The sequence below is a fragment of the Pseudopodoces humilis genome, chromosome 18 (genome assembly GCF_049639895.1).
Source record: "Pseudopodoces humilis isolate 2021_Gansu_Grassland_sample_001 chromosome 18, ASM4963989v1, whole genome shotgun sequence".
Lineage (NCBI taxonomy): Eukaryota > Metazoa > Chordata > Aves > Passeriformes > Paridae > Pseudopodoces > Pseudopodoces humilis.
In genome coordinates, this window is record NC_142217.1 from 3,404,297 (window position 1) to 3,429,265 (window position 24,969).

Consider the following 24,969-nt stretch of genomic DNA (forward strand, 5'->3'; position numbering starts at 1 on the left):
CCCTCAAGATGACCCTGGAGATTCTTAAAATACTTTTGGTTGTGGGATTTCTCCTGTTCCAGCCCGGCAGGTCCCAGTTTGGAGCCAGCAGCAGCACCCAGACCAGCACAACCCAGATTTAGCATTGTCTGGGCTAATCTGGGCTTGTTCCAGTGTGTGCTTTTCTTTAAAACATCTTTTTCCACACCACAGCTCTGATGAGAAGGGATGAATTGGGAAAGGTCTTTCCTGCCTCCCAGAACTCAGAGATCCAGAGACCTTCTGGGCACAGGAGGTTCAAGGACCACACAGATCAAGAGGAAGTTGCCTGGAAGAAAATGAGATACCGTGGGATGGGCTTGGAGCAGGTGGTTGGGTTAGTGGGTTAATTATTGGGTTAATCAGACCTTGGAATCATGGAATGGTTTGGGTTGGAAGGGACCTAAAAATCCATCCAGTTCCACCCTCTGCCATGGCAGGGACACCTTCCACCACCCCAGGCTGCTCCAAACCCCATCCAGCCTGGCTTTGGACACTTCCAGGGATCCAGGGGCAGCCACAGCTTCTCTGGGCACCCTGTGCCAGGGCCTGCCCACCCTCCCAGGGAACAATTCCTTCCCAATATCCCATCCATCCCTGCTCTTCACTCATTCTAAATTTCTCCTCTATCACTTTAAGATCTTCCCCCTTGTTCTGTCACTGCCAGCCCAGGTAAAGGGTCGCTCTCCCCCTCTCTTGTCAGCCCCTAAAGCACTGGAATATCCCTGCAGCCAGGTTTGGGGATGCTCCAGCACAAGGGCTGGTTCCCCTCGCTGGCAATATTGCTGCCCTGGGCCGGTTCCTGAGCTGTTTGCTCCCGTGCCTGCTGTGGGCTGAGCTGGGAACACAGAAACCTCCTGGGAAGCGCCTCTGCTTTCCCTCCAGCAGCTCCCAGGGTGGCTGTAAGATTTGGAGCCGCCTTAAAATCGAGGTGGAAGCCACACCCTCTGGTAACCCAAGTTGGTAGCAACAGTGCTGGACCTCCCGGGAGAATTCCTTAGAGATCCCTGGGTCCTTCCTTGGCTTCTCAGTCGCTGCCTGCCCAATGCTGTGCAGAGATCCCGGCCTCTGAGCACATGGATCTCGGAATTGTTGCAGAGAATGAGAATGTGAGTAACCTGCAGAGCTGACAGAAAATACAGGGGTGAAGGTCTGCAGCTCCTTCCCAGGCCATGGAGCCATCACCCTGCCAAGGAAATCCTACCTACAGGGGAGAAAGGGCAGCTAGAAAGCCTGGCTGGAATTTGTTGAGGTTCTGGGAAGCTGGATGTGCTGAGCTGTTCCAGCAGCAGTGGTGGGCAGGGGGAGAGGAGAGCTCGGCTGGAGCTGCTCTGTGCCTCCAGGTGCAGCTGGAGGACAGGAACCAGGACATGCACCAGCTTGGAGACCCACAGGAGGAGATGGGGAAGCTGCCTGGCTCCAAGACAGACTTCCCAGCCAGGATGGTCCTCAGTGAAGAGGAAAAACTGAAGGTAAAACTTTGGGAGTCAGAACTGAGCTGTGGAGCCGTGTGAGGCCATTTCCCCGCACAGATGGGAAATCTGGGGGGAAATTTCTCTTTCTGGAGGGGAATGTGTTGTGTTCAAACATCACATTGGCCTCAGAATCCATCCATGGCCTTCACTGCCTTTGTCTCTCCCAGATTTCCAAAGACCTCGTGGATCTCCAGATCGAGACAAACAAAATGAAGGAGCGTTACGAGACCGAGAACTTCAAACTGAAAAACACGGTACCCACATTTGGGAACAGCCAATTCCAGCACTGCCATCACCTTCACCCAGCTCTGCAGCTCCTGACACAGCCACCTTTACCTTGCTTGGCAAATCCTCTGCCTTTAGCCGGAGCTGAATTCCCCCCCAGCACCCCAGATCCCGAGGAGCTCCCATGAAATCATCTCCCTGTTCTTGCTGCTGGCCCGTGCCAGGTGTGACCCTGCTGCCTCCCCTGTGCAGATGCAGGCCCTGGAGAGGAGGGTGCAGGAGCTGGAGCTGTGCAGTGCCAGCGTGACTTGGGAGCGAGATTCCCTGCGGGAGCGCCTGCGCGCCCTGGAGAGCAGCCGGCAGGAGCTGGGGGAGGAGTTCATCATCCTGAAGAGCAATTACCTGGCCCTGGGCAGAGAGCTGGACCAGGAGGTGAGAGGGGCCACAGTGTTCATCCCAGAGCTCGTGCCAGGGCTTATCCCAGAGATCCCAGCTCACCTCACATTTCCCTGCTGTGGGGGCACCTTGCTTGGCTTTTGGTTGTGCATCCCCATCACAGCTCAGGCCCACGGAGGCTGCTCATAAAATTGTACAAAAGTTCTTGTTGAAGTGACCTCTTAAAGGCCACCAAGTCCACAAAAACCATCCAGTGCCATGGGCAGGGACACCTTCCACTGTCCCAGGCTGCTCCAAGCCCCGTCCAGCCTGGCCTTGGACACTTCCAGGGATCCAGGGGCAGCCACAGCTTCTCTGGGCACCCTGTGCCAGGGCCTGCCCACCCTCCCAGGGAACAATTCCTTCCCAATATCCCATCCATCCCTGCCCTCTGGCAGTGGAAGCCATTCCCTGTGTCCTGTCCCTCCATCCCTTGTCCCAAGTCCCTCTGCAGCTCTCCTGGAGCCCCTTTAGGCCCTGGAAGGGGCTCTGAGGTGTCCCTGGAGCCTTCTCCTCTCCAGGTGAGCACCCCCAGCTCTCCCAGCCTGGCTCCAGAGGGGCTCCAGCCCTTGGGGAATCTCCATGCCCTCCTCTGGACTCTCTCCAGCAGCTCCACGTCCTGCTGCTGTTGGCCCCAGGGCTGGAGGCAGCTCTGCAGGTGGGGTCTCACCTGAGGGGGCAGAATCCCCCCCTCCGCACTCTGGGGCTCAGCTCCATCTCTCAGGGCGTGTGGGACCTGCCCTCGCTGCGGGGACAGGGCTGGGGACAGAGGGGGACAGAGGGGACAGAGGGGGCCAGGGCTGGCACAGAGGGGGACAGAGGGGGACAGCGCTGTGCCCACGCTGACCCGCTGCTCCCCCGGCCCCCCGCGGGCAGAGCCCCCCGCTTCCCCCGGGGCCCCCGGCGCTGCCCGGAGGTCACGGCGGGGCTGCCCGGGCCGCTCCCTCCGCGCTTTGTTTCCCTTTTTTCTGCTTGGCTTGCGCAGCCCGCACGTGAAGGGATTGGAGTCGCTCTCATTTCGAGCAGAGAAGGGGCCTGGCAGCTTGCAGGTCGGAAAGTTTATAAAAACATCGAATTCAAGCAAGTTTGTGACGGTTCCTTAAAAGACAGACACCTTCCCTCTGACTGCTAGCTCAGCAATGATTAACCAGACGCTTTTGGAGCCAGATTTGCGCGTTCCTTTGGCTACTTCAATAGCCCTTCCTCTTCCCCCTCCCGCTTCTCCTTCTTTTTGAATGGGATGGAATGACTGACACCCTCCCGCTCCCTCCCTCCCCCAGCAGATAGTTCAGCTGCCTCGGCTCAATGACCTGCTTTTCCATGCTGCGCTGGGAAGATGCAGAGCAGGAATGCTGCTTTGGTCCAGCGTGTCTGGATGGGCTCTGGCAGAGCAGGATAATGATCATCCGCGAGTTAGTGACCCTTGTGGAGAGATCATTTGTCTCCCAGAAGCTGAGAAATGGGAATTTCTCACAAGGAGGCGAACGCAGCTCTTGCAGGGGGCGATCCCACCCTGCGGTCCCGCTGGAACACGGGGCAGAGCCGCTCTGCTCTGAGGAATAGCTCAGCCATCAGCACTCCCAGCTGCTTCTTGTCCCCAAGGGGGTGCAATGTGTTTGTCAAAAGCTGGATTTTCAGGCAGCTGACATCTCTAAATGATGGGTTTAGCAGGTTAGTGGTAATAACACACCGTTTTCACATGGATCCTGGAATGTTTCAGGCAGTGAAAGCACATGGATTCAGTTTTGTGCCAGGTAGCATCCTGAAGAGCCACAGAGTCAGGGAATGCTTTGGGGTGGAAGGGGCTTTAAAGCCCATCTCCTTCCACCCCCTGCCACGGGACATCTTCCCCTAGAGCAGGTTGCCCCCAGAAGTGGTGAAGCGGGTCCAGAAGCCAGAGGTGAATTCCTTGGATGTCCTCCATACACCGAGGAGTTTACCCCAGTTCCTTGGCTCCGACTCCCAAAAATCCCTGCCTGAAGCCAGAGAGGCTCCGACTTGGCAGCCTGGGACTTGTCGCGACATGGGCCTCTCGCTCATTATTTTCCCAGTGCGGACTTTCCCAAAGGAAACGGGAAAAGCAGCCTGCGGTTCTCCCCCTCCCCTTCCCCAGCGCTCTTCTGGGGGAGACAATGAACCTTTTACACATTCCCAATTACAAGTGCTACTTGTGACCTTGCCAATATGTTGTCATGGCTGCTTGGCGCAGGAGCAGCTCGGCGAGCTCATTCACGGGCCCTCGGCCGGGAACAGTCGGAGCCTCTGAATTGTCACGGCTCCATTGTCGCTGGGATTCACACACCGCGTCTGTCCCGGCCGCAGGAGCGGCCTTGCCCAGCCCTTGGGAAGCGCCGAGGAGATGCCAGGCAGGCACTCGGTGCCTGTTTTCTGTCTCGCTGTAAATTCTTCCTTTTCAAGGCTCTGACCTTTCCTGGCTCTCCGCTTCCTTCTCCCTTTGTCCCCCAGGTTTGCGCCGACTGCGGCGGCAGCCCCGGAGGGGACCCAAACGCGCTCTGGGTTCCAGGCCGGGGTTTTCCCTGGAGCCATGCCAGGCTCAGGAGCCCAGGAAAGGCAGAGAAGCCCAACTCAACCCGGGGACTGCCCCTTTTCATTATTATTATTATTTTATTTCATTTTGGCTAAACCGGTCCTTGTGACCCCTGCGATGGAATTGTCAGGGATGACAGCTGCAGATGGATCGCTGTGGGCCGGGGAACAAGCGGGCTGTCTCTGGAGCTGACAGGTTTCACAGCTGTAGATCTCACCTCTTTGTCAGCCTCCTTTCTCCTCGCTCTCCCCCAGCCCACCCCGTGCTATCTTTTGATAAGCTATTCTCTCCGCGGATGACTCAGATGACCTCTGCCTCCCATCCTCCCGATTCACTGCCATGGTAACAATTACTCAAGCTTGTCCCCAGTCATAAACCCCATCAAAGCTTTGTTATCTACACAGAAACCCTCCTGGGAGACATGAATTCCCCCAGTGTTCCTTCCAGATCACCTGTAACACAGCTTTTCTCATTCAGATCCTCTTCATCTTTTGGAAATGTGTCACTTGGCACCAGCCACGCTTGGAATCTCGCTGCCTACACGGGGCTGTGGGCTGGCTGCTGCTGGGGGGATGCATTCCATTACAACTGGGATTGTGTCATCCCACAGGGAGGGAGGGATGGATGGATGGATGGATGGATGGATGGATGGATGATGGATGGATGGATGATGGATGGATGATGGATGGATGGATGGATGATGGATGATGGATGATGGATGGATGATGGATGGATGTTGGATGGATGATGGATGGATGATGGATGGATGGATGGATGGATGATGGATGATGGATGATGGATGGATGATGGATGGATGATGGATGGATGTTGGATGGATGATGGATGGATGGATGATGGATGGATGGATGGATGCATGATGGATGATGGATGGATGATGGATGATGGATGGATGATGGATGGATAGATGGATGATGGATGGATGGATGATGGATGGATGGATGGATGCATGATGGATGATGGATGGATAGATGGATGATGGATGGATGGATGATGGATGGATGGATGATGGATGGATGATGGATGGATGGATGATGGATGGATGGATGATGGATGGATGATGGATGGATGGATGATGGATGGATGGATGGATAGATGATGGATGGATGATGGATGATGGATGGATGATGGATGGACGGATGATGGATGGATGGATGATGAATGGATGATGGATGGATGATGGATGATGGATGGATGATGGATGATGGATGGATGATGGATGTTGGATGGATGATGGATGGATGGATGATGGATGGATGATGGATGATGGATGGATGGATGATGGATGGATGATGGATGGATGATGGATGATGGATGGATGATGGATGGATGGATGATGGATGGATGGATGATGGATGGATGGATGATGGATGGATGGATGGATGGATGATGGATGGATGATGGATGATGGATGGATGATGGATGGATGGATGATGGATGATGGATGGATGGATGGATGGATGATGGATGGATGATGGATGGATGGATGGATGGATGATGGATGGATGATGGATGGATGATGGATGGATGATGGATGGATGGATGGATGGATGGATGGATGGATGATGGGATGATGGATGGATGGATGATGGATGATGGATGGATGATGGATGGATGGATGATGGATGGATGATGGATGATGGATGGATGGATGATGGATGGATGATGGATGGATGGATGATGGATGGATGGATGGATGATGGATGATGGATGGATGATGGATGGATGGATGGATGATGGATGGATGCATGATGGATGATGCATGGATCGATGGATGATGGATGGATGCATGATGGATGATGGATGGATGATGGATGGATGGATGATGGATGGATGGATGGATGATGGATGATGGATGGATGGATGATGGATGGATGGATGATGGATGGATGATGGATGGATGGATGGATGATGGATGGATGATGGATGGATGGATGGATGATGGATGGATGATGGATGGATGATGGATGGATGATGGAGGGATGATGGATGGATGATGGATGATGGATGGATGGATGGATGATGGATGGATGGATGGATGATGGATGGATGGATGGATGGATGGATGATGGATGGATGATGGATGATGGATGGGTGGATGATGGATGATGGATGGATGATGGATGGATGATGGATGATGGATGGATGGATGATGGATGATGGATGGATGGATGGATGATGGATGATGGATGGATGGATGATGGATGATGGATGGATGATGGATGGATGGATGGATGGATGGATGGATGGATGGATGGATGGATGATGGATGGATGATGGATGGATGGAGACTTGGCCTTTGTCCTTGCACTGTGGAGCCCAGCCCTGCTGAAAGCTGTTCCATAGGGAAGGATGTTCCTGAAGTGTTGGGAAGCTGCATGGAGGGTGCAGATGCAGCAAGGAGGGAGCTGGAGGCCTGCAGAGGTGGTGGCAGAGCTGTGCCCGGGGCTGGCACTGGGATCTGGGTTTGGGTGTGAGATGTGCAGAGGGTTTACATTCCATGGGGATAACCCTGCTGCCCGGCAATGCATTTCCACGAGAAGCACAAAATCACCGGTATCTTTGGACATAGGAAAGACAGAACTAAAATTAAACTTGGTTTGGGAAGGGGAGGGGGTGCCTGGAGCACACACCAGGAGCAGTGGGGATGTGCTGACCGGGGGGGGGGGGACTTCACAAGTTCTTTCCTTCCTGTTTGACCTGGCAGGTGATGAGGAATGAGGAGCTGACCCAGGATCTGCTCAGCCTGGCCAGAGAGAGCATCCACCCCCCTGGCTCAGCCCATCAATCCTCCCCGGAGCTGGGAAAAGGGAGAGCAGCAGGACATCCTCACTCTGCTGGGAGGGGGAAGGTAAGGAACTCTCTGTCCTTCCACCACCCCCTTGGAGACCAGGGATCTACCAGGCCCCTTCTCCTCTCTCCCCAAACCAGCCTGAGGACGCAGCTGCCTCTGAACACGAGCAGCAGGAGCTGGAAAGAAACGTGAGTGTGTGTGGGGGTCTGCTGCTGGATCCTTGGGAAGCAGAGGGGGGGGATCGATTCCAACTGTGGCTGGCACCTCCTGGTGCTAACTTGAGTTTTGTGGATCAGCTGATGCCTTGATTCATCTTCAATCCTTTTTTTAAACTCTGCAGTTGCAAAACGAGACAGGAAGGACTCCAGATGTGCAGGCAGAGATGAGGGGGGCAGAGGTGATTCCCTGGGTCCATGCCCTGGCAGCAGGAACACAGACAGGAGCTCAGAAGCCAGCAAATGCAGAGGACACTTTTTTCCCTTCTTTCTCACACTTGAGAAATCTGGGGGTGATGAAGCACCCAAAACTGAGAGCACAGTCCCTGCCTCCTCCCCATCTGCAGCCCTTGCACAACCAGCTTGGGCTCCCCCACTGGCTCCTGCTGGGAATCTGACTCTCAACGTGAGCGTTTCCCTCGGGAGAGCGACACATGTGCACCTCCACGTGCCCTGGCTGTGCATCAGACACCCTTCCTGCCGTGCTAGAGGGCACCAGTCCCTCCCAGTTAAACCAGTCCTTCCCCCAGCATGTCACTGCTCAGCCGGACAAGTGCTCAGCTTGAGGTTCTCCTCACTTTGTCCTCTCTTCACTCAGCCTTCTGCATCATCTTCCTCTTCATTTGTCCCTCAGTTGCTTGGAAACCAGGATCACATAAAAGTGGAGCTGGAGAAACTGAAGAAAACCCAGGATGAGAAGCAGCAGAGGCTGGAGGAGCGAGTGTGAGTGTCCCTCTGCTTGGCCAGGTGTCTGTGGGATTTGTTGCAGCAGGATTTGACCCACGGGAGCAGGAGCAGGAGCAGGAGCAGGAGCAGGAGCAGGAGCAGGAACAGGAGCAGGAGCAGGAACGGGAGCAGGAGCAGGAACGGGAGCAGGAGCAGGAGCAGGAGCAGGAGCAGGAGCAGGAGCAGGAACAGGAGCAGGAGCAGGAACAGGAGCAGGAGCAGGAACGGGAGCAGGAGCAGGAGCAGGAGCAGGAGCAGGAGCAGGAACAGGAGCAGGAACAGGAACAGGAGCAGGAGCAGGAACAGGAGCAGGAGCAGGAGAGGAGGCAGTCTGCCTTTGGGGGGTGCAGGGAAGGAATGATGATCCACCCTTGGAAGAAGTGAGGCCTGGAAGGAAAATCTGATGTTTTCAAGGCTCCTCAGAGCTGTCAGATTAAAGTTGGTGGTGTTCAGGGACACCTTGAAAATCCACTCTGTGGCACACAGCAAACGTGTGACGTCCCAGAGACTAATCCAGCCCAGCCCTTACCCACACCATGGGTTTTCCATCTCCTTGGAATGGGGTTAATGGCCCAGGAAAGGCTGCCCCAGCAGGGATTCTACAGGACTCGACCCCCTGAACCGTGGAGGGTGTTCACCTTTAGTGGGGAGGGATTTTGTGGCTCTGGTTGACACACATTTGGAGGCTGGCAGCTGCTGCTGGGAGATTTCTGTCATTCCAAAGTGATTTTCTCCCCAAAGCTGGCTGTGTTGAACCTATGGAGAATCCCAGAATCCCAGAATTTGCAGAAGGAAGGGACCTTAAACCCATCTCATTCCACCCCTCGCCATGAGCAAGGACACCTTTTGCTAGAACAAATTGTTCCAAGCCCCATCCAGCCTGGCCTTGAGCACTTCCAGGGATGGAGAAGGAGTTTGGGCAGTTAAAATAAACCAAATTTCTTCCTGTGTGTCCAGGCTGGTGCTGGGGAAGGAGCTGCAGGAGGTGAGGGGAGCAGGACTCTGCTGCACGGTCGGGGACAGGCGGCGCAGGCTGGTGGAACAATCAGCGGTGAGGATCCCTCCAGCCTATCTGCCTGCCCTGTGCTCCTCCCGAGCTGCCAGGGCTGGGATGCCTTGAATCCAAGTGCTCCAGCACCTCTCCCTCTCCAGGGAGTTTGTCACACCAAGGTTCTCCCCGTGCAGTTTCCTCCTGCACGTGGTGGAAGAGCTGCTTGCAAAGGTGGTGGGAGGAATTTTGCTCTCTTCAGAAAGAGTTGGTGGAATCACCGGGGTGGGGGGTGGCAAATGACAGAAGGTAGCAAGGGAATAGGGATTATAAACATTTCCAGTGGGTTTCTCTGAAAATTAAGGACCTTTCCAGCTCTAGTGAACTCAAATATGTGGAAATGAAGACCCTCGGCTCTTATGAAGCGTCTCAGCTCCCACTGCTCAGCCAGAGGACCAGCAGGATTTTTGTTTGCTGTGCCAGGTGCTGCTCACATCCCAGGGCCAGCTCCAGGAGGTGGAGGCGGAGAACTCCCGGCTGCAGCTCCAGCTGAAGGAGCTGAACGAGGAATATCGCTCCCGGCTGGCGCGGTACATCAGGGACGTGGCGGTGGGTACCCCCAGCCCGGGGCTCTCCCGGCCTGGGAGGTGCCACAGAATCCTGGAATATCATGAGCTGGAAGGGATCCACAAAGATCATGGATCCTGGCCCTGCACAGACACCCCAACAATCCCACCCTGTGCATCCCCAAGAGCATCATCCAAACACCCCTGGAGCTCTGGCAGCCTCGGGGCTGTGCCCATTCCCTGGGGAGCCTGGGCAGTGCCAGCACCTCTGGGGGAAGAACCCTGATATCCGACCTGAACCTCCCCAGCACAGCTCCAGCTGTTCCCTCAGGTCTCTCCAGACTGGCACCCTCCTCCTGTAGGCTGCTGCCAAAAAATTTGAGTAAATACAGAAAGAAAAGGGTTTTTTTTAACCCCTGTAATCTGACCAAGAAAAGCCCCAGCAGAAGCTCACCAACAATTTTGTGTGGCCATACAGGAAATCTGGGTGCAGGGGGAAGCTGCCACAGAATCATGGAATGGGTTGAAGTGACCTCAAAGCCCATCCAGTGCCAACCCCCTGCCATGGCATGGACACCTTCCACTGTCCCAGGCTGCTCCCAGCCCCGTCCAGCCTGGCCTTGGACACTTCCAGGGATCCAGGGGCAGCCACAGCTTCTCTGGGCACCCTGTGCCAGGGCCTGCCCACCCTCCCAGGGAACAATTCCTTCCCAATATCCCATCCATCCCTGCCCTCTGGCAGTGGGAAGCCATTCCCCCTGGATTTCCCTGTCTGTGCATTTACAGAACTACATGGACAGCAAACCCAGCAGCGTGACAGGCCACAGCAAAGCCCCAGCTGGCCAAGCTGCCATGAAGAACTTTGTGGAGAGCATGCTCAAGGATATCCGGGCTTCCTACAAGTCCCGGGAAGAGCAGCTGGCTCGGGCAGCTCGTGGCTACAAGAAACGCATGAAGGACTTGGCCAAGAAGCACGAGAACCTGCTGATTGCCTATGGGTAAACCTCAGCCACCTCCTCCTTCAGGGCCATGTGGAAAAGCCCCACAGCACCCATCCCCTGCCCTAGAAGGAGACAAACACGGCTCCCAGACGGAGCAGAGGATCTGGAATGCACATTTCTCTCCCTGCTCCCGGCAATCCAGGATCGAGCTGCCTCCAGCTGCACATCAGGGTGCTCTGGACCCTGTGGAGCTGCTTTGCACATATGTTCCTCCCACTTAAAATGCAGGGTGAGAGATTGATCCCACGGTGGATGGTGTGGAAATGCAGAGGTACCACAAATAGCTCCACCTCCCAGCCCGTCCCTGCAATACTCTCAGCTCTCTCGGCAGCTTGGGCTGTGGGAAGCAGCAGAAATTCTTGTGGTATAAAAGCCACAAATAGCTCTAGGACAAGCTCCCTTCAGAAACTCTCCCACTTATCCTTTGCAGGTGGCCAGAACCAGCAGGTCCCAGTGAATGGCACCTTCAGGAGCAGCAGAACTGCTCAGTGATGTCACCCAAAACATGAGCAGGGACTGAGCCCTGTGCTCCTCACAGGCTGCAGCGGGAGCAGATCCGGTCCCTGGGGAGCAGTGCCGTGGATTGTGGCCCTGCCGAGCTCCACTTCTGCATCACAGACCCAGAGCTGCTGACAAACAGCTCCCGGGAGCTGAACCGGCTGCGGGAGGAAAAGGCAAAGCTGGAGATGCAGCTCCAAGAACTGCAGAAGGTAGAGAGCTGTGGCTTGATGAGAAGAGTTTCATGAGCTGTAGATTCAGCCCCTTCCTTAAGGCATTTATAGGATTGGTTAGGTTGGGAAAGCTCTCTCAGATTATGGAGTCCAACCATTCCCCCAGCACTGCCAAGGCCACCACTGAGCCACGTCCCCAGGTGCCACATCCACCCTCTCCCTGAGGGTTTGCTGTGCCTGGGACACAGGCAGGGAACACAAAAGTCATCATCATGTCACAGAACCATGGAATCCCTGAATGGTTTGGGTTGGAAGGGACCTTAAAGTCCATCTCATTCCATCCCCTGCCATGGGCAGAAACACCTTCCGCTATCCCAGGTTGCTCCAAGCCCTGTCCAACCTGGCCTTGGACACTTCCAGGGATAGGGAAATGTCCTCCCACTGGGCAGATGTGGGTCTTGATTTGCACAGGATGCACTTATTTAAAAATTCAGAGGATGGGAGACCCGAAACCCTCAGATTGCACAGCCCATCATTCCCTTGCCATGGTGCTGGTGGCTGTGGGAGTGCTGGGATACCTCGTGCCACTTCCAGGGGGCCTGACAGAAAAGAGGGAGAATGTCTTTTTACACGTGCAGATAGTGACAGGACAAAGGGAATGAATTTAAACTAAAAGAGGAGAGATTTAGGTTGGATGTAAGGAAGGAATTGTTCCCTGGGAGGGTGGGCAGGCCCTGGCACAGGGTGCCCAGAGAAGCTGTGGCTGCCCCTGGATCCCTGGAAGTGTCCAAGGCCAGGCTGGATGGGGCTTGGAGCAACCTGGGATAGTGGAAGGTGTCCCTGCCATGGCAGGGGATGGGATGGGATCATCCTTAAGGTCCCTTCCAGCCTAACCCATTCCATGACAGGATTTCTCTGGAAGTGGCAGGATCTGGGATTGCAATGGGTTCATGTGTACAGAAATTCTGTTCTTCCTTTGCCTCCAGAAAAACCTGAAAGGAGCTTCTGCCTTTCCAGTGCCTCCGGAGCAGTAAGTGCTGTTTCTTTCTTGGGATATCTGTCATTCCAAATTCTCATGAAAGTGTGGATTGAGGATCTTTTTTGCCTGGCTGGAGCAGCAATCAGCAGGGAAAGGGAGCAGCTGGGGCCTGCTCCAGGAGGAAGAGGCAGCTGTCCCCTCAGCACAGCGCTTCCTGCAGGAAGAGACTTGGCCACTGGGCCTTGATCCAAGAAAGCTCTCAAGCACATATTTGATTTAATCATGTTTTTAGCCTCACTGACCTCTTTAAAAGCCAAAGTAAAGCATGTGCCCAAGTGCTTTGGTGGATCACACCCTGAGAAAGGCCCATGAGGCACCACCAAGTTGGGATGGGTCCTGGTTTTCCTCCTTCTCAGCTCAGGAGTTGGGCTGGAACCCTGTGGTGCCACTGTGCTGATGCCTCCCTGGCTTCCCAACAAACCCTGAAATTGCTAAATTTTGATGGGTCTCTTCCCCCCTGCTCCATTATCCTGCTAAAACAACCAGCTAGAGCGGTGGAGGGGTGGAACAAAGCACAGGAGAAACCTGAGCTGGGCTCTTTCAGCCCTTTAGAAGACATGGTCACCTAGAAAACATGTCAAATATTCCATTAGCTGGATGCCAGCACTGAGGAGTGGGTGAGTGCCAGAGCCCTGGGCTCTGGAGGGGTGGCTCAGGCACAGACTTGAGCCTCAACCAGCCTCTGCCACGTTTTCCACACTGAAAATAGCAGTGCTCAGTGAGTAAATGCAGTAATTTGGGCAGACACCACAGGAGCAGGGCATGCAAAGTCCAGAACCTGAATTTTAGTGATGCATCTCATCATTTAGGGTTTTTTTTTAACTGCCAAGAGACCCCACACACTTCAAATATTGCTGGGATGATCCATGCTCCTCCAGCTAGAGATGGGAATCCCGGTGTTCCCGCAGCACTTCAGCTCCAATTCCTGCTCCTGGCCTTTGTCAGAGAACAGGTTGGCTTGGGAGGGACCTCAAAGCCCAGCTCCTTCCACCTCCCATGTGGGGATTTACCAGCTGCACCAATTCCCTGTTTATTGTTCCCTTCTCCTGCGGCTCCCACGAAAGCCCAGCCGGGATCTCGGTGCTGGGAAGTTGGAGGGAACAGGAGGGAGCACAATGCATTCCTGCCTTCACACAGCCCAAATTCCCCAAGCATCAGATGTGACCTGGATTCTCCCCCCGGAGGCTGGGACTGGGTGGGAAGGGCTTTCCCACGCTGGGCTGTGCAGACAGCTCACCTCTTCTGGTGCTGGCTGAGCAGAACGTGCCAGCCTTTGGCATTGGTGGCTCCCTGTTCCCATCAAATCCAGCCCCACAGCGGCAGCTTCAGCACTCTCCTGTGCTGGTGGGGTTTGGAGCAGCCCCAGGCTGGGGTGGGCAGGCCCAGGTTGGCTGAAGGGCTGTGACTCCACAATGCTGGAGTTTGGGCATTGGGAGAGGAAAGGTTCCAGCTCTGGGGATCAGGGTGGGCTGGGCACCGGTGGTGTGTGATGTGTGATGTGTGGGGCTGTGATGTGTGGGGCTGTGTGATCTGTGGGGCTGTGATGTGTGGGGCTGTGTGATGTGTGGGTCTGTGTGATCTGTGGGGCTGTGATGTGTGGGGCTGTGTGATGTGTGGGGCTGTGTGATGTGTGGGGCTGTGATGTGTGGGGCTGTGTGATGTGTGGGGCTGTGTGATGTGTGGGGCTGTGTGATCTGTGGGGCTGTGATGTGTGGGGCTGTGATGTGTGGGGCTGTGATCTGTGGGGCTGTGTGATCTGTGGGGCTGTGATGTGTGGGGCTGTGTGATGTGTGGGGCTGTGTGATGTGTGGGGCTGTGTGATGTGTGGGGCTGTGATGTGTGGGGCTGTGTGATGTGTGGGGCTGTGTGATGTGTGGGGCTGTGTGATGTGTGGGGCTGTGATGTGTGGGGCTGTGTGATGTGTGGGGCTGTGATGTGTGGGGCTGTGATGTGTGGGGCTGTGTGATGTGTGGGGCTGTGATGTGTGGGGCTGTGATGTGTGGCTGTGTGATGTGTGGGGCTGTGATGTGTGGGGCTGTGTGATCTGTGGGGCTGTGATCTGTGGGGCTGTGTGATGTGTGGGGCTGTGTGATGTGTGGGGCTGTGTGATGTGTGGGGCTGTGATGTGTGGGGCTGTGTGATGTGTGGGGCTGTGATGTGTGGGGCTGTGTGATGTGTGGGGCTGTGTGATGTGTGGGGCTGTGTGATGTGTGGGGCTGTGATGTGTGGGGCTGTGTGATGTGTGGGGCTGTGTGATGTGTGGGGCTGTGATGTGTGGGGCTGTGTGATGTGTGGGGCTGTGTGATCTGTGGGGCTGTGTGATGTGTGGGGCTGTGTGATGTGTGGGGCTGTGATGTGGGGCTGTGATGTGTGGGGCTGTGTGATGTGTGGGGCTGTGTGATCTGTGGGGCTGTGATGTGTGGGGCTGTGATGTGTGGGGCTGTGATGTGTGGGGCTGTGTGATGTGTGGGGCTGTGTGATGTGTGGGGCTGTGATGTGGGGCTGTGTGATGTGTGGAGCTGTGTGATGTGTGGGGCTGTGTGATGTGTGGGGCTGTGATGTGTGGGGCTGTGTGATCTGTGGGGCTGTGTGATGTGTGGGTGGGCTGTGATGTGTGGGGCTGTGTGATCTGTGGGGCTGTGTGATTGTGTGGGGCTGTGTGATGTGTGGGGCTGTGATGTGTGGGGCTGTGTGATCTGTGGGGCTGTGTGATCTGTGGGGCTGTGTGATGTGTGGGGCTGTGTGATGTGTGGGGCTGTGTGATGTGTGGGGCTGTGGTGTGGGGCTGTGTGTGATGTGTGGGGCTGTGTGATGTGGGGTGGTGTGATGTGGGGCTGTGTGATGTGTGGGGCTGTGTGATGTGTGGGGCTGTGATGTGGGGCTGTGTGATGTGTGTGGGGGGTGTGTGTGATGTGTGGGGCTGTGTGATGTGGGGCTGTGTGTGATCTGTGGGGCTGTGTGATGTGTGGGGCTGTGTGATGTGTGGGGCTGTGTTGTGTGGGGCTGTGATGTGTGGGGCTGTGTGATCTGTGGGGCTGTGTGATGTGTGGGGCTGTGATGTGTGGGGCTGTGATGTGTGGGGCTGTGTGATGTGTGGGGCTGTGATGTGTGGGGCTTGTGTGATGTGTGGGGCTGTGTGATCTGTGGGGCTGTGATGTGTGGGGCTGTGTGATATGTGGGGCTGTGTGATCTGTGGGGCTGTGATGTGTGGGGCTGTGTGATGTGTGGGGCTGTGTGATGTGTGGGGCTGTGGTGTGGGGCTGTGTGATGTGTGGGGCTGTGTGATGTGTGGGGCTGTGATGTGTGGGGCTGTGATGTGTGGGGCTGAGATGTGCGGGGCTGTGTGATGTGTGGGGCTGTGATGTGTGGGGCTGTGATGTGTTGGTCTGTGATGTGTGAGGCTGTGTGATGTGTGGGGCTGTGATGTGTGGGGCTGTGATGTGTGGGGCTGTGTGATGTGTGGGGCTGTGATGTGTGGGGCTGTGTGATGTGTGGGGCTGTGATGTGTGGGGCTGTGATGTGTGGGGCTGTGTGATGTGTGGGGCTGTGGTGTGGGGCTGTGATGTGTGGGGCTGTGATGTGTGGGGCTGTGTGATGTGTGGGGCTGTGTGTTGTGTGGGGCTGTGTGATGTGTGGGGCTGTGATGTGTGGGGCTGTGTGATCTGTGGGGCTGTGTGATGTGTGGGGCTGTGATGTGTGGGGCTGTGTGATCTGTGGGCTGTGTGATGTGTGGGGCTGTGGTGTGTGGGGGCTTGTGTGATGTGTGGGGCTGTGTGATGTGTGGGGCTGTGATGTGTGGGGCTGTGTGATGTGTGGGGCTGTGTGATGTGTGGGGCTGTGATGTGTGGGGCTGTGATGTGTGGGGCTGTGATGTGTGGGGCTGTGATGTGGGGCTGTGATGTGTGGAGGGGCTGGGTTTGGTGTCAGGGCCTGACCCAAATGGGCTCTCCTGTCGCAGGCAGCTGGATGAGGAGGGCTGGGCAGAGGTCAGGAAGAAGCTCCGGGAATTCACTCTCCACACCCAGGTAAAGGTCTGGAACAGCCCATTGGAGCCAAAGCTCATCTCCCCCACACGGCAGAGATGTGCTGCCTCAGCTCCTGCCCTGGGGCTGCTCCAGGCTGGAGGGGGAACTTCCATGGACTCACAGAATACCCTGAGTGGGAGAGACCCACAAAGATCCTCCAGTCCCGTTCCTGGCCCCAACAATCCCATCCTGGGAATCCCTGGGAGTGTTGTCCAAACACTCCTGGAGCTCTGGCAGCCTCAGGGCTGTGCCCATTCCCTGGGGATCCCTTTCCATGGAGCCTTGCTGGGGATTTGGCCTCAGCCCTCCAAGCACTGCCTGCAGGCCCCAGCTGATGGTGTCTCAAGGCTTTACTGTCCCTGCTCCTAAAGCAAGGACAGCAGCCCCTTGTCACTCCTGCCCACGTTTCAGGACAACCTTTGGGCTGGGGCTGACTGTTCCCCTCTGCCAGGCACTGCTGGGACATCTCCAGTCCTGGGGCAGTTCTGGGCCACTCATGACAAGAAGGACACTGAGGGGCTGGAGCGTGTCCAGGGCAGGGAACAGAGCTGGGAAGGGGCTGGAGCAGCAGCAGCAGCTGAGGGAGCTGGGAAAGGGGCTCAGCCTGGAGAAAAGGAGGCTCAGGGGGCCCTTCTGGCTCTGCACAACTCCCTGACAGGAGGGGACAGCCGGGGGAGTTGGGCTCTGATCCCAGGGAACAGGGACAGGAGGAGAGGGAACAGCCTCAGGCTGGGCCAGGAGAGGTTTAGGTTGGATATTGGGAAAATTCCTTCATGGAAAGGGTGGTCAGGCCCTGGCACAGCTGCCCAGGGCAGTGGTGGGGTCCCCATCCCTGGAGGGATTTAAAAGCTGTGTGGATGTGGCACTTGGGGACATGGGTCAGTGGTGGCCTTGGCAGTGCCAGGTTAACACCTGGATTCTAGTGGGCTTTTCCAGCCTATGCAATTCCACAGTTCTTTGATTCTATTTGACCTCGCTCAAGTCTAGGCTGAATCTGAATCAGCTTCCAAGTCTGGTTCCTCCTGGCTACAGAGATCTTCACTTCCATGTCGTGCCTTTCCCAGTCCACAGCAACCCGAGGGAGAGCCCCACCATTCCCTGGGGATGTAAAGCTCAGCCCCTCCTGGGATGTATCTCTGTGGCCAAAACAAGGGGGATGTCATGGCTGAGAGGTCAGAGTGATGGGGAAGTGGTCGGAAGCAGCAGAGAGGGGCTGAACCACATCACTCCCTTCTCAGATCTCCTTTTCTTTCCATGTTTTCTCTGTGTTTTTTCACCCCTGCAGGAGGAGCTGGAGCAGGAGAGAAGCCAGCTGCTGACTCGGGCTGTGGTGGCAGAGGAGCAGGTGGTGGAGCTGCAGGGGTACATCGATCAGCACCTTGCCAGGTGAGATGGGGGATCCCCCCCCTGCTCCAGCTCCAGGCTTGGTGCCAGTGACTTCTCTGTGGCCACTGCTGACCCTGTCACAGCGCTGCCAACCCGGCTGACGTGCCACTGCTCCTCCAGGCAGCTGCTACCACCTCTTGTGCCACAGGGCAGCAGGACAGACACGCCCCACCACACATGTCCTTCCTTCCCTGCATGCTCACCCATCCTTGGGAGGAATCAGAATCATGGAATGGGTTGGGGTGGAAGCGACATAAATGTTCATCCAGTTCCCCTGCCATGGGCAGGGACACCTTCCCCTAGCCCTGGTGGCTCCAAGCCCCATCCAGCCTGGCCTGGGACACTTCCAGGGATCCAGGGACAGCCACAGCTTCTCTGGGCACCCTGTGCCAGGGCCTGCCCACCCTCCCAGGGAACAATTCCTTCCCAATATCCCATCCATCCCTGCCCTCTGGCAGTGGAAGCCATTCCCTGTGTCCTGTCCCTCCATCCCTTGTCCCAATTCCCTCTCCAGCTCTCCTGGAGCCCCTTTAGGCCCTGGAAGGGGCTCTGAGGTGTCCCTGGAGCCTTCACAGGAACATAAAATCTAAAGCCTAAAACCTTTAGAGTTCTTTTTTTTCACAGGTTCTAATCTAAGTGCTCCCAGCAGCCTCTGATCTATGTTCCCTCTCCCTGGCTGATCCTGCTCTGGAGCAGGGAGAGCAGCAGGGAAGGGCAGGGAAGGGAGAGGACAAGCAGGGCAGGTGTGTCAGGGCATGATCCACCTGCTCCTGCCATGACTCCCCAGCCAGCTCCGCCGTGGGCTCGGGTCAGGCTCTGCCCTTGCCTGGCAGAGCCCACAAACGCCTTTTCTTTGGGAAAAGCTGCAGGATCCACGTGCCAGGCTCAGCTCCAGGCATGGCTGGTGGCCTGGGGACCGTAGGCAGTGCCAGTGCCACTTCCACTGCAGGTACAAGCAGGAGATCCTGCGGCTGAGGAACACCGAGGGCAGCGAGGTGCCCGAGCCAGCAGTGCCAGCCACGAGCCCTGGGAACACCCAGACTCCGAGGGAGGTCAGTGTTTTATGGACTGCCAGGCAAGGATCCTTCCCAGGCTGGGAGGTGGGAACAGCAAAACCACGTGGATGTTCCTGGTCTTAAATTCACAGGACTAAAATGAGACAACTGTGATGTCTGTCCCCAGCCATCCGTCAGCTACAGGAATTCTGCTCTTCCCTGAGCACAGGGTCAGGCTCCCAGACTTTACTGCTGCCTTGTGGGGACAGGTTCTTGCTCCTGCTGTAACTTTTTTCCTGGATGAAAAATTCCTTGGACCTGGACCTGGACCAGGGGCTGCTCCTGCCTTGCTCCCCTCATGGCTCCCACAAGACAGAGCCAAGGTTGGCTCAGACCAGGATTTGTTCTGGGGCTGGACAAAGGGATGAGCTGCTCTTTTACTGTGAAGGTGGTGAAAGGTTGCCCAGAGAAGCTGTGGCTGCCCCTGGATCCCTGGAAGTGTCCAAGGCCAGGCTGGACAGGGCTTGGAGCAGCCTGGGACAGTGGAAAGTGTCCCTGCCATGGCAGGGATGGAACAAGAAGAGCTTCAAGGTCCCTTCCAACCCAACCCATTCCTTAATTCTGAGACTCTGTGCTGGGAAAACCCCATTTTCCTCTGTGTTTGGGTAGAAAACGGAATATTCAATTAACAAACAGGGCCAAACTGACCCTTCACAGAAGTGAGCTGGAAAGGATGGCAGAGCAAAGCCTGAGTCCAGGAGCAGCAGCTGCTCCAACTCCAGGACCATCCAGCAGCTCAAAGACAAAGCAAAAACCTCAGAGGAACAATCAAGCAAAGCTTTATTTTTATAAATTAAACAGAAATAAAATAGCAATCATCCAAAAAGAGGCACTGGAGCTTTATCTCTTAAATCCTGTGTTAACCCCATGATTTCTAGGTCTGATTTTCTCCTCCCTTACACTGCTCACACTCTGGATAAATGAAGGACTGCCACCCTGCAAGTCCCCAGGACAAATGCTGGCCAAGCACTTCTGTCCTGAGCTGAGCCAAGGGCTGGAGTGGCTCTGACCCTTAATGCCAGGCTTAACGAGGCTGGTGTTAAACCGGGCTTAATGAGGCTGGGGTCAGACCTGGCTTTCCTGGGCGCTGCCCTGCGCTTCTCTCCGCACCTCCTTCATGTCATAGGCCCAGACCTGCTCCAGCCCCTGCCCCAGGGTGCAGCTGGGGCTCCAGGAAGGGAAGGGGAAGCGTCCAGCCACCACCCGGGCATCGTCGGGCAGTTCTGCCAGCAGCTTGGTGGCCAAGGGAGGTTTCTGGGGAGAGAGACACAGCCAAGGACAGGGACAGGACACAGTCACACAGTGGCACTGCCACCAGGGAGCACGGGGCAGCTTCTGGGGCATTAACCAAACACCCTTCAAAGCACAGGGCTGAGACTTGGAGGAAGTGATGAGCAACAGGATGAGAGGAGCAGCCTCAAGATACATCAGGGGAAGTTTAGGTTGGATATTGGGAAAATTTCTTCATGGAAAGGGAGGTCAGGCACTGGCACAGCTGCCCAGGGCAGTGGTGGAGTCCCCATCCCTGGGGGGATTTAACAGACATGGATGTGGCACTTGGGGACATGTGTTAGTGGTGGCTTTGGCTGTGCTGGGGGAATGGTAGGACTCCACCTCAGAGGGATTTTCCAATCTAAACAATTCCATGATTCTATGAATCCAAATGCTGTGTAGCACCAAACCACTCACCCCCAGTGATGCCCACTTGGCCTTATTCCATCCCAGATCCCCTCTCTTTTCCCAGGAAAAGCCCGCTTGAGCTGGCCCAGAACAAGTCAGGGTGTGAGGGACTGACTCACCACACTGGGGGCCAGGAACACAATCACATTGTGGCAGTCAGAAAGATTCACCTTAAAACAGAAGGAAAAGGGGAATAACGAGCAACAGGCAGAGCAGGAACAACTGTTTGAGCGTCTTGTGGGTGATCTTTGGAACTTTGGAGGGAGCAAAGATGCCACAAAACACGTGGGAGGGGGAAGTGTAGGTGTGAAAGCAGCATGTCTTGGGAAACATCTGCCTCCAGCACCATCCCAGACCCACATTCACAGATGGATTCTCTCTGCTCAGAGCTGCTCCAAGCAGAACTGGCCATGGGCTGCCCCAGCTGGCATTCCCCTGGAAAGGAGGATGGTCTTCCACCTCCCAGAAGCAGCGTGGGATGGGGAAAGAGCGAGCAGCCATTAGCAAATCCATCCTGGAGATGCAAATAGATCTCTGGCCCTGCCCTGAGCACATCCAGACCCTCGGGATGCTGTTACCTTCCACAGATCCTCCTTCAGGAAGGACACCTTCCCGTGGTACCCGGCCTTCCAGGCACGGTAGTTGGCCAGGGACAGCAGCCAGGGGTTGAGCTCATAGCCCAGGGCTGGCCTCAGCCCCTGCTTGTAAGCCTCGAGCACCTGGAGAGGGAGAGGGGGAGGGCTGAAACCCAAAGCATCTCAGTGTTGATGCTGGGGCAGGATTTGGGTGGGCAGGGGCTGTCGCCCAGCTCCACTCACCCCATCCTGCCAGCTCACAGGCAGGGAGACCTCGGTACTCAGCACCACCCACATCCCTCATTCCCACCCTGCTCCCTGCATGTGATGTCTTCTAGGGCTGCCCAAGACCCCCTACAACCATCTAGAGCTACTCTGGACCACCGAGGACTGCCTAGAATCACCTGTTTAGAGCCACCTAGGACCATGTTGGGTCACCTAAGACCACCTAGGACAGCCTAGGACCACCTAGGACAGCCTAGGAACATCTAGGGACAGCTAGAACAATCCAGAACCACCTACAGCTGTCTAAGACCATCCCTCTGGGACCACCTGGGATGATCCTGGATCGTAGCCAGGAGGGCCACCCTGAACCACGGCCAGGAGCCAGGCAGCAGCCGGCTGGGGGTCTCCCCATCACCCTCTCCAGCCCCCTCCCTGCCCTTCGCCCACCCCGGACACCCCAATCCCCGCAGGACCCAGCCCTTACGAGCCGTCCATCTCCGGATCCCAGGTCCACGGTCTTCCCGGCGCGGCCCCGCAGCAGCGCCAGGGCGTTGGCCACTTGCCGGGGGCTGGAGGGCTGGTAGGGCACCTGGGGGGCACAGGGGGTCAGGGGGTCAGGGTGCGGGGGTCGGGAGGGTCCGGGGGGTGCGGGGGTACCTGCAGGCGCAGGGGGACGCGGCGGAAGCCGGGCATCAGCAGCACAGCCCAGGTTGCCCACGCGGCCGCCCCGCTGGCCACGGCCAGTGCCAGCAGCCCCCGGGGACCCAGCGAGCCCCCGGAGCGAGGCCAGCCCGGCTCGCCCGGCTCGCCCGGCTCCCAGCACGGCTCCCAGCACGGCTCCATGGCCGCCGGAAGGGGAGGGGAGCCCGGCAGGGAGCCTTCCGCCGGCAGCGGCTCCGGGACACCGGGGAACGCGGCTGGGCACGGGGGACAGCGGGGACACGGGGGACAGGGACACGGACACGGGGGACAGCGGGGACACGGACAGGGGGGATAGGGGGGGCACAGACACGGGGACAGGGACACGGACACGGGGGGCCCGGGCAGCCCCCGGGGCTGCGTGTGCGGGGCTGCAGGGGGAGCACGGCCGTGCGTGGTGTGCGGGTGTGCACAGGGGTGTGTGTGTGTGTGTGTGTGCATAGGTGTGTGTGATTGTGTGTGTGTGTGCACAGGGGTGTGTGTGCACAGGTGTGTGGGTGTGTGTGTGTGTGTGCACAGGTGTGTGTGTGTCTCTGTGTGTGTGTGTGCACAGGTGTGGGTGTGTGTGCACAGGTGTGTGTGTGTGCACAGGTGTGGGTGTGTGTGCACAGGTGTGTGTGTGTCTCAGTGTGTGTGTGTGTGTGTGCACAGGTGTGGGTGTGTGTGCACAGGGGTGTGTGTGCACAGGTGTGTGTGTGTGTGCACAGGTGTGTGTGTGTCTCAGTGTGTGTGTGTGTGTGCACGGGTGTGGGTGTGTCTATTTGTCTATGTGTGTGCAGCTGTTGTGCACTGTGAGCACGCCTGTGGCGCTGAGGAATGGTTGTGTGTGTTGTGCACAGTTCAGGAATGAGCCTGGCTGTGTGAGGTTGTGAACGGCTGGAGTTGTGTGTGAGCAGTTGTGAACAGCAGTTCGGCTGTGCACAGATACAGCTGCACGTGGCTACAGCTCTGTGTGTGCACTGTTACACAGCTCTGTGTGTGTGCACTGTTACACAGCTCTGTGTGTGTGCACTGTTACACAGCTCTGTGTGTGTGCACTGTTACACACAGCTCTGTGTGTGTGCACTGTTACACAGCTCTGTGTGTGCACTGTTACACACAGCTCTGTGTGTGTGCACTGTTACACAGCTCTGTGTGTGTGCACTGTTACACAGCTCTGTGTGTGTGCAGTGTTACACAGCTCTGTGTGTGCACTGTTACACACAGCTCTGTGTGTGTGCACTGTTACACAGCTCTGTGTGTGTGCACTGTTACACAGCTCTGTGTGTGTGCAGTGTTACACAGCTCTGTGTGTGCACTGTTACACAGCTCTGTGTGTGTGCACTGTTACACACAGCTCTGTGTGTGCACTGTTACACAGCTCTGTGTGTGTGCACTGTTACACAGCTCTGTGTGTGCACTGTTACACACAGCTCTGTGTGTGTGCACTGTTACACAGCTCTGTGTGTGTGCACTGTTACACAGCTCTGTGTGTGTGCACTGTTACACAGCTCTGTGTGTGTGCACTGTTACACACAGCTCTGTGTGTGTGCACTGTTACACAGCTCTGTGTGTGTGCACTGTTACACAGCTCTGTGTGTGTGCACTGTTACACAGCTCTGTGTGTGTGCACTGTTACACACAGCTCTGTGTGTGCACTGTTACACACAGCTCTGTGTGTGTGCACTGTTACACACAGCTCTGTGTGTGTGCACTGTTACACAGCTCTGTGTGTGCACTGTTACACAGCTCTGTGTGTGTGCACTGTTACACACAGCTCTGTGTGTGTGCACTGTTACACAGCTCTGTGTGTGTGCACTGTTACACAGCTCTGTGTGTGTGCACTGTTACACACAGCTCTGTGTGTGTGCACTGTTACACAGCTCTGTGTGTGCACTGTTACACAGCTCTGTGTGTGTGCACTGTTACACACAGCTCTGTGTGTGTGCACTGTTACACACAGCTCTGTGTGTGCACTGTTACACAGCTCTGTGTGTGTGCACTGTTACACACAGCTCTGTGTGTGTGCACTGTTACACACAGCTCTGTGTGTGTGCACTGTTACACAGCTCTGTGTGTGTGCACTGTTACACACAGCTCTGTGTGTGTGCACTGTTACACAGCTCTGTGTGTGTGCACTGTTACACACAGCTCTGTGTGTGTGCACTGTTACACACAGCTCTGTGTGTGTGCACTGTTACACAGCTCTGTGTGTGTGCACTGTTACACAGCTCTGTGTGTGTGCACTGTTACACAGCTCTGTGTGTGTGCACTGTTACACAGCTCTGTGTGTGTGCACTGTTACACAGCTCTGTGTGTGTGCACTGTTACACAGCTCTGTGTGTGTGCACTGTTACACAGCTCTGTGTGTGTGCACTGTTACACACAGCTCTGTGTGTGTGCACTGTTACACAGCTCTGTGTGTGTGCACTGTTACACACAGCTCTGTGTGTGTGCACTGTTACACACAGCTCTGTGTGTGTGCACTGTTACACAGCTCTGTGTGTGTGCACTGTTACACACAGCTCTGTGTGTGTGCACTGTTACACAGCTCTGTGTGTGTGCACTGTTACACACAGCTCTGTGTGTGTGCACTGTTACACACAGCTCTGTGTGTGTGCACTGT

The 24,969-nt window shown here is 56.1% G+C and overlaps 2 protein-coding genes across 2 annotated transcripts; one reads left to right on the forward strand and one right to left on the reverse strand.

Moving 5' to 3' along the window:
• The first annotated feature begins 1,094 nt into the window (after positions 1-1,094).
• CCDC78 (coiled-coil domain containing 78) lies at positions 1,095-19,348 on the forward strand. Its single transcript, XM_088064307.1, has 16 exons — positions 1,095-1,127; positions 1,362-1,490; positions 1,661-1,747; positions 1,971-2,150; positions 7,427-7,570; positions 7,651-7,701; positions 8,363-8,451; positions 9,412-9,505; positions 9,926-10,051; positions 10,795-11,006; positions 11,548-11,719; positions 12,667-12,710; positions 16,678-16,744; positions 18,030-18,130; positions 19,080-19,182; positions 19,313-19,348. Exons 1-16 carry the CDS (start codon positions 1,095-1,097, stop codon positions 19,346-19,348), a joined length of 1,668 nt encoding a protein of 555 aa, XP_087920433.1.
• A 600-nt stretch (positions 19,349-19,948) lies between these two features.
• Positions 19,949-22,508, reverse strand: ANTKMT (adenine nucleotide translocase lysine methyltransferase). Its single transcript, XM_005522808.3, has 5 exons — positions 22,323-22,508; positions 22,150-22,254; positions 21,444-21,584; positions 20,985-21,035; positions 19,949-20,439 (listed from the first exon to the last, which is right to left on the reverse strand). The coding sequence occupies exons 1-5, from the start codon at positions 22,506-22,508 to the stop codon at positions 20,251-20,253; spliced, it is 672 nt and encodes a 223-aa protein (XP_005522865.2). The 3' UTR covers positions 19,949-20,250.
• Positions 22,509-24,969: the final 2,461 nt, after the last annotated feature.

Coding starts and splice junctions, on each gene's coding strand:
- CCDC78 (XM_088064307.1), top strand. CDS start 1,095: ATGGATCTCGGAATTGTTGCAGAGAATGAGAAT. Junction 2,151..7,426: donor GCAGAGAGCTGGACCAGGAG/GTGAGAGGGGCC, acceptor TTGACCTGGCAG/GTGATGAGGAATGAGGAGCT. Junction 11,007..11,547: donor AACCTGCTGATTGCCTATGG/GTAAACCTCAGC, acceptor TGCTCCTCACAG/GCTGCAGCGGGAGCAGATCC.
- ANTKMT (XM_005522808.3), bottom strand. CDS start 22,508: ATGGAGCCGTGCTGGGAGCCGTGCTGGGAGCCGGGCGAGCCGGGCGAG. Junction 21,036..21,443: donor TGAAGGAGGATCTGTGGAAG/GTAACAGCATCC, acceptor TTCTGTTTTAAG/GTGAATCTTTCTGACTGCCA. Junction 20,440..20,984: donor TGTTCCTGGCCCCCAGTGTG/GTGAGTCAGTCC, acceptor CTCTCTCCCCAG/AAACCTCCCTTGGCCACCAA.